Source organism: Grampus griseus (genome assembly GCF_964374135.1).
Source record: "Grampus griseus genome assembly, chromosome: 16".
Classification (NCBI taxonomy): Eukaryota; Metazoa; Chordata; class Mammalia; order Artiodactyla; family Delphinidae; genus Grampus; species Grampus griseus.
Window position 1 is genome coordinate 4,849,426 of NC_139010.1, and position 16,449 is coordinate 4,865,874.

General features: G+C 49.4%; 1 protein-coding gene across 2 annotated transcripts in view; it reads right to left on the minus strand.

Annotated features, from left to right (window-relative positions):
- Positions 1-1,824: 1,824 nt before the first annotated feature.
- The window catches only part of LOC309834995 (uncharacterized protein C1orf198 homolog), a 33,559-nt gene continuing 18,934 nt past the window's right edge, over positions 1,825-16,449 (minus strand). For both annotated transcript variants that reach the window (XM_082674246.1, XM_082674245.1), the window contains 2 exons: positions 7,338-7,850; positions 1,825-4,640 (listed from right to left, as the gene is read on the minus strand). In XM_082674246.1, coding sequence (XP_082530372.1) covers positions 4,584-4,640; positions 7,338-7,850 — 570 coding nt within the window. In that variant the 3' untranslated portion in view covers positions 1,825-4,583. The remainder of the gene's footprint in view (positions 4,641-7,337; positions 7,851-16,449) is intronic.

Below are 16,449 nucleotides of genomic sequence, written 5' to 3' on the forward strand. Positions count from 1 at the left end.
CCAGGACATACGAACACTTAGTTTAGCAAAATAGCACCAGATTACTCCTGACACATGGCTGTACAGCTCCTCTATCCCAGGGTTTCTCAACCTCAGCACTACTGACATTTTGGACCAGATTATCTTTGTTCTGGGGCTGTCCTGTGCACTGTAGGATGTTTGGGAGGATCTCTGGCCTCCAGCCCCTAGATGAAACGGCATACTCTCCCTCAGTTGTGGTGACAAAAAAAAAAAAATGTCTCCCAACACTACCAAAGGTCCCCAAGAGGGGCAAAATCATCCCCAGTTGAAAACCAGTGCTCTATCTCCTTTCTGCAACACTTGGCATTATCCAGCTAATTTTTTCTCTGATTACCAATTATTTTAAGCACCTTCTCATATGCTTGACAGTTTTTAAGGATTTTCTGTAATGTTAATTCTGTTAAGGTTGCTGGCCTCTTTTTGTTGATTTGCAGGAGTGCCCTCTGTATTCTTGATATTTGTCCTTTATTGGAGTTGACATAGCAAGTATCTTCTCCCATCCTTTCCACTAATTAACTCTATCCACAGTGCTCTTCACTGACAGAAATCCTAAATTTTCATCTATGAGAGTCATCAGTATTTTGCTGTATGGTTTGTCCTTCGGAACTTTTATTAAAGAAGTCCTTCCTGCCCCTAGGTCACAAGATTTTTCCCTCTATTAGCTTTACACATTTACCTTTTATAACTTGGTCTTGAATCCATATGGAGCCCAACCTTCTATGTGGAATTGTGTAGGAAACCACTTTTATATCTCCTACAGTGAATCCGCCTTTCCCCTGCCAATCTGTGAGGCCACTTTGATTGTAAACTAAGTCTCCTTATATGTGTGAGTTTGTCCCCAAGCTCTGCATTGATCTAATAATCTAGTCCTGCCCCAATACCCATAAACGTGTTTTCATAACTGACAGGCGAGGCCCCCCTCATTCTTCAGTGAACTATTATTTTTCCACCTAAAATTTAGTGTAAATTTATCAAATTTACCAAAATATCCAACTGCCATTTTTGTTGAGGTTGCACTAACTTTATAAAATGATTTGAGGAGAATGAACATTTTTATAATATTAAGTTATCCCACCTAGGATTATTCAGCTTTTCTTCTACATCTTCTATTTTCTTTTTTTATAGTTTTCATTAAAGACGTCTTTGTAGACTTGCTGAAGTTGATTCCTGAAATCACCCTAGCCCAAAGAGGCAGCAAGTACAATCACTTGCTCACCCAGAAATCTATGGTCCCCAAGGCAGCAAGGCCCCACTGTGCACGATAACTCAGGAGAAGTCTGACAGCCTGAATCCCCATTTTCTTGAGGGGATATTAGTTTTAAAAATTGACATCTAAAAATTCTCATCAATCTACAGCTGGTAACTTACCACCGACACCTTAATGAACAGAATAGATTGACGGGCCATGCTTAAATCTGCATGTCTTCCAAGAAAAATCAGGTTCAACCACATTGGAGGTGAAAGCATTCGGGGAGATTGCACCTGCTCTTCTGAGTCAGTCACCTGATGCAACCAGCTGGCCCTGAAAAGACACGCCGTGCTTTCCATGTCACCGGAAGGCTGTATGAGAGCTCTCCGGGGTAAAGCCCACCTCGTCTGCTGGGGGCCTGTACACCTCGGCCACTGCTTCCCACCAGCGTGCAGGGGGCCAAAGGCAGGACTGTGCAAAGTGGGCTTTGAAGGGGTTTCAAGCTGGCTTTCACCAGTACGAGTCCTTTTCTCCTCCTCTGTGTTCAACAGCAATCATCCTAGCAGGCTTGCTGACCCCAGCAGAGGTCCCAAATAGACACGTCGAGCAAACTTTAAATGGCTTTATTAAAGGCTGTTAATATAAAATACAACCAAGTTATGAGTAGTCAGTAAGAAGTTTCCATTTTTGAAAACATATATCAAAGAAAGGGAGGCTGCTGTGACACCCACGGGGCGGGTGCGGCTGGGTGCCACACCCTGCTGTCCCCAGAGCGGGTGGCACTCCCAAGCCCAGAGGGCAGGGGCAGCAGGGGCGGGGGCGGGGGGGGGGTCGCAGGTGAAAGAACTGAGACTGGTCTCTAGCCTCCTGGTGGAGATTTTCCAATGACGGTCACCAAAAGCAAGACACTGAATCCTTGAGCTGAACCCCAGGGGCAGACAACAGGGTGGCCAGAGGGAGGGGATGCAAAACCACATTAGGCTTCAACGGAAAAGTGTGTGTTTTTAAAATGATAACTAGAAACTTCTGGTTTTAGAAACGCCCTCTTGATACATGGCAAAAAGGGGGCAAAACGTATAAGTTTAATTTTTCCTTTACTTGGACACACTAAACATAGATTCCCAGGAGGGCAGTGGAAGGAATCGTCTTTGCATAGGCTGCCCGGGCTTAAGAGGAGAATCTGCGGGGTCGGGCGGGATGGAGACCCATGAGCTCGTGTCCTCCAGGCCTTCACCTCTCCCTCTCACGCTTCTGCGCTTCCGAAAGCAAAGCAAAGCAACACGACTTCAGAACTCCCTCTAGGACTTCCCAAGTTGTGGGTTTACATTTAATCTCAGGAGGCTGTACCTCTACGGAACTTTAAACACTGTTACGGATAACTGAATACTCTTGGGTACTGGACCCCAGATGGTGTTAAAGAAGGGGGAAGCTCTCAAAAGTCCCCGTGCCCCTCCTTTCCCAGGAGAACCTGAAGGGAATACTGGGTCTTATGAGAAAGTGGGAAAGAAATCAGAGTCACCTCCCGAAAGAACAGACACCTCAGCTCGGGCTAACTGTCCCGGGATGCAGATCTTTCTTCCCTGCTACGCCAACGCCAAGGAATGCAAACTCCCTTCTAGACATCTTTTTTTCTTACGAGGACCCTGCTGGCAAGCATGGGTTCTAAGGTCACTGCCCTCAAAGCTGGAAGCGAGGGCAGGTGTCGGGCCCAGCTCCGAGGCTCAGCAGCTGACCTGCAGGGCTGGCACCCGGCTGGGATTTCGTTTTCCCCTCATTGCCGTGCTAGGAATCTTTTTTTCTCTTGAGTGTTTCAACTATACTTAAACAGTACAGAAGGGACATGTATTCACCACGATACCGTCGGTCACCAAAGGAGGAAGGTCAGATGCAAGACCCCAAGGGGCCAAATGCAGTTCAGGGACAGGATGCAATTGGCAGAAACCAAACCAAAAGTTGGCGAGGCCACAGCTTTGGCAGAAACTTTCTGGAAAACACAAGTCGCCACGTGCTTCACCTTGGAGCCAGATAAAATATTCTAAAAACCATTTCAGAAGGTCCTATGGAACAGAAAGGCATCGTAAAAAGACACACTTTGATACTGAAACTAGGTGCTCACTGGCAGGACTCGCAGGGATTAAGGCGTCAGGTGAGGAGAACACAGTGAGAGGCAACGTGGAGACCACGCTCGGGCACGACTGCAGGCTCGCACCACCCGGGGCCGTGGGGTAGCGGCTCCCCGCCCGGTCCTCCCGGGCAGCCTCGGAGCTGCCCTAACGCCCCTCCCCAGCAGCAGGGAACACAGGTCAAGCGGGCAGCCGAGTCCACCTCCAGGAGATGCTGTTGCCATGACCACGAAGGTCTCCAGGGGGCGCCGCTCGGGCCATGCAGAAACTCGACTCCGCTTCTGCTGGCGGTCAGGGTTGAGGGAGTGTCCACTGTGACGCAGCTTGACCAGTCCTTGGGTTGAAGGACATCCAGTGCCCCTAACAGCTTCACGCTGGAAGGTTCTAACACAACTAATCAGAAGGGCCTGGTCTGCCAGCAACACCCACAGGTGCCCAGGACAGGAAACACCCAACAGGCCCCAGAAGTAGCAAAGAACTTCCAAAGGGAAACTGGTACAAACCCAAGAAAAGTGGTAGCCCTACAACTGCTACATCTAGGTACAAAATAATGTAAAGTTAATACAAAACTTCTAAACATGCAACTCGTTAATAAACAATGATGATAGTTTGAATAAGTACCACGGCAGCCTAAAGACAACCTCCATCACATGCCAACAACCTGTTTCCTGGAAATGACGTGAGAATGAAGGGTGGCACGTGATGCAGAAGTGTGGCTTCAGCAAGGGAAGCCTGGACAGCCGGAGCATGGCGTCGAGGACTCCCACCACGTGGGGCAGGTCTCCCCATGGGCACAGCCAGCACCCAGCACCGTTATTGCTGAGGACAGCCACCCACTGAAAGGAGCCCCGTGCATTTCTAAAAGGGAGGGGATACAGGAGAGGAGATGGAAATCACTTTATGATTTTTGTGACAGGGTTGAGAAACATCTTTCTCTGAGGAGGGGGAAAATTGGGTGGAGCTAGAACAGAACGTTTATTTACAAGGTTCACCGAATTCCTAAGAGTTTTTAAAAATTCCAAATGTAAAACTTCTGTTAATCAAATCGTTGAAAATAGCACAGGTATCTGTTCTTACCAAAACGGGAAAAATCTGGAAAGCTGGACAAGGCAAAATTTACCAGTTTCCAAACGGTTAAGAAAAGAGCGCACAGAAACTATCAAAAGACACAGGGGGACGCTGCCCTTCTCCTTCGCCACACCGCTTCGGAAAACATTTTGGGATTCTTGGTTTGTTTTGTCTAACACATTTTACCAATTGTCCAGAAAATCAAATCCTGTCTTCAAGATGACATTACTTGAGCTGACCTGTAGAAGGGACAAAAACACCAAAATAAGGCATGAGACTAAGTTAGCATAAGCTAAAAACAGCACCTCATTTAAAATGACCCAAATGAAATAGCCTGCTCCCGTCTCAGAGGCTCCCTGACCTCAATTTGCCTCAGTGCTGGGAACCAGAAAATTAAATAAAGCTCAGTGCAAGCCACACTCCACCAGGATCCAACACGCACCCCGCCCCGTCCCCAGGCGTGTCCGAGGGCAGCCTGCGGAACTACCCACAGAGAAAAGGAGAAGAACGGAGCTTTTCTATTGTTGAATGATGGGCACGTTAAAATTTAGTCACTGTGGAGTGAGAGAACAAGTTACAAGTTTCATATGAGCCTAACATGAAACACACATACACACTGACAGACGAAACAAAATAAAATAAATTACCAAGTTAAGGGAGTGAAAAATACGGAGAAAGGATGTAAAGTTTATTCTTTTCAGATGATGCGGAAGGTTCTGGAGTGATCTTCCCTAACCCAGGGCCACTCTTCAGGTCACAGATTGCCCACTCACAGACATGGGGTTGGTTTAAAGGGCCGTCTGTGAGCACAGGCCGCTAATTCAGACACATTTGCACAGGCTTCCGCCAGCCGCCTGAGGTGAGAGGCCCGTCTCCCGGGTCTAACATGAGTGCGTGTTTCCCTGGTGGCCGCAGTCTTCCCGAGCGAGGGAGCCTTGACCCTGTGCTCTCCACACACCGGCAAACAGAAGATGCTGACGCGGAGGCCGCAGAGCTGAACGGCTCCCTCTGAAGCACGTCTCAGGCCCAGTTCTGCCGCCTCTCGGGTTGAGCCAGAGCCCGAAAAGCCAAAGGCGTTCAGGCACACGTTCCTTTTTCTGGTTTCCTACCAGTGTCTTACGTGCAGCCGCACTGCACGCTGTGCTGTGCACTCATAAATCTGTTCTTTCAAAGGGTTTCAGGTGCTCTGTCCTACTCACAGCCCCCAACCCCACACACACGCTTTCCTGCGTCTTGTTACAATGAAGACCCTCACGTAGCTTATATAGATGCTTCCTTCGGAGGAAGTAGACCCCACTGCGGAGTGTCGGAGAGAGAACACCGGGCAGGAAGATTAGGGCGGAGATAGAGCCGGGCACCAGAGCAGCAAGGGAGGGGCCCAAAGTGCCGGCCTAAGGTGGCGGGAGGCCCTGAAAGGAGGGACAGGCTGGACGATGGAAGGCAGAGGGCCTCCCGTTCCAGGGCTCCCCTTCTTCGGGAGGACAACTGACTAGGTCATCTGCTTAGAGAGGCGTGGACATGCCTGGAACCCCAATCCAGGAAACACCCAGAGGATGACCACAGCTCAACAACAAAACCCACAACCAGGGGCTGCCCTGCTGGCTCAGTGGTTAAGAACCCGCCTGCCACTGCAGGGGACACGGGTTTGATCTCTGGTCCGGGAGGATCCCACATGCCACGGAGCAACTAAGCCCATGCACCGCAACTACTGGGCCTGCGCTCTAGAGCCCACGAGCCACAACTACTGAGCCTGCGCTCTAGAGCCCACGAGCCACAACTACTGAGTCCGCATGCTGCAACTACTGAAGCCTGCGCACCTAGAGCCCGTGCTCCGCAACAAGAGAAGCCACCGCAATGAGAAGCCCGTGCGCCACAACTACAGAGCCTGCCCTCTAGAGCCCGCGAGCCACAGCTACTGAAGCCCTCAAGCCTAGAGCCCGTGCTCCACAACAAGAGAAGCCACCGCAATGAGAAGCCCGCGCACTGCAACGAAGAGTAGCCCCCACTCGCCGCAACTAGAGAAAGCCTGTGTGCTGCAACGAAGACCCAATGCAGCCAAAAATAAATAAAATAAATAAATTTATTAAAAACAAAACAAAACACAGCCTCCCTCTGAAATACACCTACCTATTTATTTATTTATTTATTTATTCATTTTCTCTTCTCTTTGCTGAGTTTTCTCAAGCAATGCAGAACAGCTGATAAAGACAACAGTTGGCGCTCCACAAAACTGGGAAAACATGGAGAAGCCACCCATGCTGCCTATTCTCTTGTAGGGCTCTTTCTTCACGACACACGGCACTGCAGCCAGTGAACCTCTCACATCTTTCTCTTCCTTTTCCTCTGTTCCCAGAAAGAAGTCCTTTCTTAAGGACTCCTCCCTGGACACCTAACCCTGTTTTGCGTGGAAATGAGAAGTGGCCCATCATTCCTGAGGCAAGTCTCCCGTGGTCCCCAAACAAGCACGGCTGCTCTCCTGGCAGAGGCTTGGGGTCCCAGCCACTTCCCCCATGTCCCTTGGGACATCTGCGGGTCCCTTCCTCACCGACACTGCAGCCCAGCCTCCCAGGCCCCTGCGTGGAGCGGGCATCCAAATCCCACCCACGCTGCCGCCTTCCCCCTCGAGTCCTCTGCTCACTGCCCCCTGCGTCCCTTCCGTACCTGCCCTCACACAACTGGGGAAGGGCGGTGGGCATCTGGGACACAACCACGGAACAGGCAAACGGGTCACGGCACCAGACGGCTTCACAGAACACGTCTCCTGCCTGTGTGTTGGTCGCCAAGCTGAGCGACAACCCAGCAGACCTGAACCCAGAAGTCCTCCGAGGGATGGCAGAGGAAGGAGAAAATGGGGGCATCTGTGGTCCGCCCACCCACGTGAGGTGGCCCTGGCCACTCGGGAGGAAGGAGCCCCTGGCCGGAAGCAAGGCACCCACCTGTACAGGCACGGGTTCCGAGAACAGAGCACCCTCCGTGTCCCCCACGGGCTCGGAGGCGGCGGCTTCGCTCAGCGGGCTGCTGCAGGTCTGGGCGGACTGGGGTCTCTCTCGCTCCACGCTGACGCTGGGCAGGACCCCCTGCTCCTGGCGCAGGCTGCTGGACTTTTCCACCTTGGCCTCCCTGGCCTTCGGGGCGGGCTCCTGCCGGTAACAGACAGGCAAGACCTTTTCCCCTTTCTCCATAGACTTGATCTGGCTGGGGGTCAGCGACTGGAACTCGGCCTCAGGGCCCTCCCCGCGGGACCGCTCTGCATTGATCTTCCAGAAGGACGCTTCCTCTTCCTTCCGGGCGGCGGGACCCAGAGCATCCAGGCTGGAGGACTTGCTGCCCTGGGAGGGTCGGAGGGCCTGCGAGCCCTGAGGGGCTTTGGACAGCGGCCTGGGCTCGGTGGAAGTGCTGCAGGTCGGCTCTTGGATGGACAAGAAGGACACGCTGAACTCCATCTGACTCTAGCGGGATGCGGGGAGGGAGGGAAAGAAGAGAGCGACACATGCGGTCAACGGGACAGGTGTGCCGGCCCACACGTCCCCCCCAGTGGCAACAGCGCCGCCTGCTGTCCATTCGCTGGCACTGCCTGTCCGCCATCACAGCCCTGAAACGCGGCACAAGCTGTCACATCCTGTCACACTGGAGGCTACGAACAGCTCGGACTCCTGAATCTGACTGACGACTAAGGCCTCTGCTTGGTGGGCAGATCACCCACCCGCCTCTTCAGGAGGGACTCCCGCCCCTTCCTGAGGAGGGTGACTGCCCCCCAGGGGGTGACAAGGAAGGGTGCACAGTCAGCACGACAGCACTGCAGTGAGGGTCAAAACCCAGAACCAAGTCCCCACCTCACGGGCCTCTGCCTTCCTGACCGATGGCAGCCAGCAAGGGTGAAGGAAAAACCAGCAGCCAGACCCTGCTTCCCTGGACTAAAGCAAGAAAGTCAAGGGCGGGCCTGTGCGCGGCTGCAAAGACGTGATCCCCCTCCCACGCCTCCATCCCACACTCCGCCTGCACGCCCGCTACACACTGCATGTTTGTGTGCCCCAGATTCACATGTTGAAGGTCTAACTCCCGAAGTTAGTATTTGGAGGCAGGGCCTTTAGGAGGTTTAGGTGAGGTCATGAGGGTGGAGCCCCCAGGACAGGATTAGTGCCCCGAGAGATGCTCTCTCTCTGCACCATGTAAGGACACAGTGAGAAGGCGGCTGTCTGCAAGTCAGGAAGAGGGTCTCCCCAGGACCAACCCTGCTGGCACCGTGACCTCGGACTCCCAGCCCCAGAACTGTGAGAAGCAGACGTCTGTTACTGGATGCCCCCAGTCTGCGGTATCTGTCACAGCTGCCCGAGCTGACAAGACAGTCTTCCTCTCCCGTGATCTCGTCGGTGCTATCCTGCTGCTCTCAGCTGGTCCTGGCCCTGTTAGGTGGGGAACCCCTGAGGGCAGGGCAGGGTCCACACCCCACATCCAAGTGCCCCAGAAACACTTTCCTTGATCTGATGCTGCTAACCACTGTGACCTCTAAAAGTGGTAGGGCTGAGCTGTTCTGACCAACAAACCACTGAGTGGAAACCTAACGCCTCCTTACAGTGGAGCACCCTGGAGGGTGGCGTCCCCAAGCCCTGCAGAGTGAGCAGTCTGCTGCCTCAGGCATCTCTCAAATTAAACTGGAACATTCTTCTCTTCCTCTCCACTTCTGCTCCCTCATACAGTCCCTTCCTCTTCTTCTTTTAAAAATAAAAGTATTAAAACTACATACTAAAATGTGAGGAATTAGAAAAAAATCATTCATAACCTTTCCCTCTTCCCATAATCTCTATTAGTTTGTGTAGTTTCGTGTAATCTTTCTCAGATACGTATTTTATGACGCTGCAGTTCTGTTATGCATATAATTTTGGGTATCGTTTCTTCACTTAACCAGAAGCGTCATCAATGGTGTTATGTTGTCTTTGTAATCATTAGTTTGAATGGGCACAAGATACTTCATTGAGTGGCTGTCCCACCATCTACTTTCCCATTTTCTTTTATCAGTTTGCTGCTTTTAATTTCTGTTGTTATAACTGAGGCTTCCAGAACATCTTCATGGATACAGCTCTCCCCCATTTGGAGTTGATTTCTTCAGACAGATTTCCGGAAGTGAAGTACCGAACTACAACAGGTTTAAACCTTTCTTTTATTGTGGTTTTGGGTGCATACCAAATTTGTTTGCCAGGGGCTGCCCTGATTTCTAACGCTGCCAGCTATGTATCAGAGCAGAGCAGCAACTGCAGCCACTGCTTCCGTGTTGTCACTGGGTATAATTTACAACTGTGCTAACATGGTTCTCTATTACTTTAATGCATACGCCTTCACTTCTCTCTGGCTGAGACTTCTCCTAAAAGCCCAGATTCTGATGGCCACAGGTCTCTCTTCAAGATGGTGAGGCCACAAGGAACTCCAGCTCCAAACACAAGCACAGGCTGCCTTGAAGCTCAGGGTTATAAGAAATAGAACCCACGAGAAAACATCAAAGCCCATTCAGAGCCTCATAGCGTAGCACAGCAACAGGTGTGCAGAGGGCAAAGCGGAGAGAGACCTGCACAGAGGGTCTGTGCAGACCGGCACTCCCCAGCCTGAGGCGCTTGTCTGCTCCACTGCTGGAGCGGATGGGGGCTGGGTGCTGAGGCTCAGGCTTCGGGGGTCAGACCCTGGGGAGGGGACTGGGCCTTCATCAGAAAACAAGACAAATCTCAAGTAAACAAACTAACCTATCACCTAAAAGGATTAGAAAAAGAAGAACAAAATCCTAAAGTCAGCAGAAGGAAGGAAATAATAAATATCAGGGAGGAAATAAATAAAACACAGGTTAGGGGCTTCCCTGGTGGCGCAGTGGTTGAGAGTCCGCCTGCCGATGCAGGAGACACAGGTTTGTGCCCCGGTCCGGGAAGATCCCACATGCCGCGGAGCGGCTGCGCCCGTGAGCCATGGCCGCTGAGCCTGCGTGTCCGGAGCCTGTGCTCCGCAACGGGAGGGGCCACAACAGTGAGAGGCCCGCGTACCGAAAAAAAAAAAAACAGAAGTTAAAAAAAACATAGAAAAAATTAACAAAACCAAGAGCTGGTTCTTTGAAAGGGTAAACAAAATTGACAAACCTCTAGCCAGGCTCACCAAGAAGAAAAGAGAAAGAACCCAAATAAAATAAGAAATGAAAAAGGAGAAATCTCAACTGTTACTGTAGAAATACAAAAAAACCATAAGAGAATTCTATGAACAATTACATGCCAACAAATTTGACAACCTAGAAGAAATGGACAACTTTCTAGAAACTTACAGACCACCAAAATTGAATCAAGAAGAAATAGATAATTTGAACAGACTGATCACTAGAAGTGAAGTAGAATCTGTAATAAAAAAAATTCCTACAAACAAAAGTCCAGGACCAGATGGCTTCACAGGTGAATTCTACCAAACATACAAAGAAGAATTTATACTGATTCTTCTCAAACTCTTCCAAAAGATTGAAGAGGAGGGAACACTCTCAAAGACATTCTATGAAGCCACCATCACCCGGATACCAAAACCAGACAAAGACACCACTAAAAAAGAAAATTACAGGACAATATATTTCATGAATATAGATGCAAAAATTCTCAACAAAATATTAGCAAACCAAATCCAACAACACATAAAAAAGATCACACACCACAACCGAGTGGGATTCATCCCAGGTTCACAAGGATGGTTCAACATACGCAAATAAATCAACGCACACCACATTAACAAAAGAAAAGTCCAAAACCACATGATCATCTCAATAGATGCAGAAAAAGCATTTGACAAAATTCAACATTCATTCATGATTAAAAACTCTTACCAAAGTGGGAATAGAGGGAACATATCTCAACATAATAAAAGCCATTTATGACAAACCCACAGCCAATACAATACTCAACAGTGAAAAGCCGAAAGCCTTCCCACTAAAATCTGGAACAAGACAAGGATGTCCACTCTCTCCACTTCTCTTTAACATAGAATTGGAAGTCCTAGCCACAGCAATCAGACAAGAAAAAGAAATAAAAGGTATCCAAGTTGAAAGGAAAGAAGTAAAACTGTTACTATATGCAGATGACATGATACTATATAGAAAACCCTAAGGACTCCACACAAAAACTACTAGATCTAATAAATGAATGCAGCAAAGTAGCAGGATACAAGATTAACGTTCAGAAATCAGTTGCATTCCTTTACACTAACAGTGAAATGTCAGAAAGGGAATGTAAAAAAAACCAAACAAACAAAAAAAAAGCTTTTTAAAATTACACCAAAAAGAAAAAAAAACCTAGGAATAAACCCGACCAAGGAGGTGATTTATACACTGAGAACTATAAAACATTAATAAAGGAAATAAAAGAGGATTCGAAGAAATGGAAATATATCCCATGCTCTTGGACTGGAAGAATGAACACTGCTAAAATGGCAATACTACCCAAAGCAATTTACAGATTCAATGAGATCCCTATCAAATTACCCATGACATTTTTCACAGAACTAGAACAAATAACCCAAAAATGTATATGGAACCATAAAAGATCCAGAATTGCTAGAGCAATCCTGAGGAAAAAATAAAAAACAAAGCAGGAGGCATAACTCTCCTAGACTTCAGACAATACTACAAAGCTACAGTAATCAAAACTGTGTGGTATCACTACAAAAACAGGCATACGGATAAATGGAACAGAATAAAGAACCCAGAAATAAACCCACACACCTACAGTCAATTGATCTTCAACAAAGGAGGCAAGAATATAAAATGGGAAAAAGACAGTCTCTTCAGCAAGTGGTGTTGGGAAAGTTGGACAGCCGCATGTAAATCAATGACGTTCGAACACACCCTCACACCATACACAAAAATAAACTCAAAATGGCTTAAAGACTTAAACATAAGACAAGACACCATAAAATTCCTAGAAGAGAACACAGGCAAAACATTCTCTGACATAAATCGTACCAATGTTTCCTTAGGTTGGTCTCCCAAGGCAACAGAAATAAAAACAAAAGTAAACAAATGGGACCTAGTCAAACTTACAAGCTTTTGTGCAGCAAAGAAAACCATAAAAAAACCCCGAAAAGGCAACCTACAGAATGGGAGAAAATATTTGCAAATGATGCAACCAACAAGGGCTTAATCTCCAAAATATACAAACAACTCATACAGCTCAACAACAGATAACCCGATCCAACAATGGGCAGGAGACCTTAACAAACATTTCTCCAGAGAAGACACATAGGTGGCCAGTAGGCACATGAAAAGATGCTCAACATCACTAATTATTAGAGAAATGCAAATCAGAACTACAGAGTGGCACCACCTCACACCGGTCAGAATGGTCATCACTAAAAAGTCTACAAATAACAAATGCTGGAGACGATGTGGAGAAAAGGGAACCCTCCTACACTGTTGGTGAGAATGTAAGTTGGTCCAGCCACTACACAAACCAGTATGGAGGTTCCTCAGAAAACTAAAAGTAGAATTGCCATATGACCCAGCAATCCCACTCCTGGGAATATACCCGGACAAAACTATAATTCAAAAAGAAACATGCACCCCTATGTTCACAGCAGCACTGTTCACAATAGCCAAGACATGGAAACATGTTTAGGAAACAACCTAAATGTCCATCGACAGATGAATGGATAAAGATGTGGTACATATAAACAATGGAATACTACTCAGTCATAAAAAAGAATGAAAAAATGCCATTTGCAGCAACAAGGATGCAACTAGGGATTATTATACTAATTGAAGTAAGTCAGAAAGAGGAAGACAAATATCATATGATATCACTTATATGTGGAATCTAAAATGTGGCACAGGTGAACCTATCTACAAGACAGAAACAGACTCACAGACATAGAGAACAGACTTGTGGTTGCCAGTGGGGAGGGAGAGGGATAGACTGGGAGTTTGGGGTTAGCAGATGTAAACTATTACATACAGGATGGATAAACAACAAGATCACAGCACAGGGAACTATATTGAATACGCTGTGATAAGCCATAATGGAAAAGAATATAAAGAAAGAATGTATGTATGTGTATAACTGAGTCTCTGCTGTACAGCAGAGAGTGGCACAACATTGTAAATCAACTGTACTTCAATAAAAAAATTTTTTTTTAATCTAGACATTAAAAAAAAAAAAATCAAAGCTCAGGTGCTGGAGCTCAGAACAAATGCAGACTCTGAGCACATCCAGTGCACCAGGCACAGTTTTCTTTGTTGTTGGGCTTTTCTCCTAAAAAGTTTTTATTCTACAACGGAGAAAATGGAGGTCTGGAGCAAATGAGTGAATTGTCCGAGGTCACTAGTCCATTAAGAGCAGCTGGGATTTCAATCTGGAGCAAGTGATTCCGAGGCCTGCAGCTGTGCTGGGCGTCACACCACACCTGAAAAGCCAGTGGCCGCCAGGGACGACGTCCATGTGAACACCAGCGATCCCCGTGCGTGGCAGGACTTCTGTGTGTCAGTGGCCCAATCTGATTTTTAAAGGGCTGTTTCTGAGTGAGTCATTCTCAATACGCTGCAGATTTCCAAACTCCACAATCGAATACAGGGAGAATGTGGGCACAGAGATGACGAGTTCTTTAAATAAGCGAAGTGCTACAAATAGCTTGGAAGTGCGGACTGAGCCTGAGAGAACAGAGTTGAGATTGATCTGGAAATTGCGGGGTAAAGAAAACACTTCGAGTGGTTCGTCAAACACTAGGCTCTTTTAGGATCAGCCATCTCTCCAGTGGGGAGAAGCTCCCGGAAAGCTGGGCTGAACATGAGTCTAGGCACAGGACCGCACTGGGCCGAGCCAGGGATGCTGGGGAGAGAAGTCAGCCACAGTGGTTCCAGGACTGCTTCAGGCCCTCGATCAGGGCACCGCGCAGCACTTAGCTGGCTGAGTGACAACCTGCAACAGAACACGGAGGCTTTCAGGGCTCCTTGGGCTACCGGAGCCCTCGTGAGAGCCCCTCGGGGGGGTGACGTCTTGGTAGAAGAGAGGGCCAGGCTGACGGGGATGGCTACTTGGTTTGGGGCGCCCCGGGGTGAAAATGGGGAAAACAAGAACTTACAGAAGAAAAAACGTTCTAGTGTGTCAGCTGCTGAGCCTTTTTGCCCAGGCATGTGTTGATTTCCATTCTGCAAATAAAATACGACTACAACCCCCTTTTAAGAAACAGTCCTCCTTGATCAGCTGCACTGGTGAGGGTCTCTTTCTTTCCCACTCCTCGCCCCAAAGGGCAAAGGTTTGTGGTTTGTGTTTAAAACGCATGCCTGTTGGGAAAGGGCGGGCAAAGAAAGAAGAAGAGGGGCAAAGGGTCCTTTTTCCTGACCAGAGTTCATCTTACTTGGCTCCAAGACCCCAGAACGCCAGCAAAACTGGACCAGGACATGGTGAAGAGGGGCTCCTGGTCATTTTCAAAGATGCACTGTTGTCCAGGTCACACAGAAGTGGCACCTGCACTGCAGCTCCCTCTGTGCTTTAGGAGAGTTTTCATTGCTTTTTGCTCGGTGACTCCACCCTCCCTGGGCCGCCCCCTTACCTCCCAGACCAGGGCTCAGCCTGGCGCCTCTGCTCCCTCCCGTGCTTTCTCCCGGGAGGTGCCCTAAGCCCCAGGTCCCCTTCAGAGGCGTCTCCTGCTCACTGGCCCGAAGCCACAGCTACCTTCTTCCCCGAGCCAGCTCCTCTCGGTAAAGGGCAAACCCACCAACGACCCAGCCTGAGCCTGGACTCTTTTCTTCTCTAGTAAAATCGAAGTATTCTTACTCCCTGGGCTGTTGTTTTAGAACGAGGCCCGGCACGTAGTAAGTGCTCAGTAAACGGAGGCTACTGGGCTCTGCTCCTGTTCTGCTTGGTCAGAGGCATCTAAGTTTCCTGAGGGGTCAGCAGTACTCCCACTGGATCCCCTCCGGGCGCTGGCCCCTCCCCGCCTTCCTCTGGTCACCGGGGGCGTGGTGCCCGTGGCTGGGACACGCGGGCCGTGTCTGCGTCCGGAAGTAAGCGCGACTCTGAAGCCCCATCCTGGCCCGGTGTCTGGCGTGGAATCTGAGCTGAGCCACTCCCCACAGGGATGTACTGCAGCCACCGTGTTGCCCCTGGACCCCCCCACAGAGCCTGTGCTTCCCACGGGGTCTCTGACCTCACCTTCCCCCGTCGCCCTGAGGCTATGCAAGGGGGCCCTCTGACACTGGAGCGTCGCCCTGAGGCTATGCAAGGGGGCCCTCTGACACTGGAGCCGATCAGTGACCAGGGGAGGCCAGCCCTGCCTCGAGACCTGACAGCCCAGCAGGGGGCTGCGTCTGGAGCCTGTGATGAACGCTAGCAAGTCAGGAAGTTCCCGTGCAATCTTCTGATTTCTGGAAAAAGTCCGTTTTTCCAGGTGTGGACAAAGCTCTCGGGAACCCGGTGCCCTGCGCCGAGCGGGGCCCAGTGACAGGAGGCTGTCCAGGAGGCTGCACCAGGTGAAGAGCAGCCCCAGCTCGCACAGCAAGCCGGAGGGGGACTCAAGCCCGCGGTCCTACACGAGATGGCTGAGACGGAACAGTGAGGGGCACTCAGGAAGCCCTCTCCCCTCCTCACAGCGATGCTGACGGCGCTACCCTCTACGTCCCAGGCGCCCCGGCTGGAGCCCCAGGGCTACACACTGAGCTGGGCCTGGGTGTCAGCCTCCCCATGTGGGAAACTGGGTCTTAGCTGGCCACGTCCGTTCTAAAAACAGAAAGCCCTAAACTGAGCCCAGTGTCTATTTTTACGTCCCACTCACTGGAGAGGAATGTGTGATATTTCAGTAAAGGAGGGTGCAGGCGACCAAAACTAACTGTTTGGCTTGGCGGCCTCTGGCGGGTCTGAACTGCTGAGATGAAGGCTGCAGAAACATTGTCAGAAGATACAATAGCTTTACTGGAGCAGATCCTAATAAATTCACAAACCATTTAACATTTACCCTCCTCCACCTCCCCCGCCGAAGGAGGAAAAGGAATAAGAAGAGGGGAAGATACGAAAAACTCTTAGAATCTAAAAATTAGTAGATGACAAG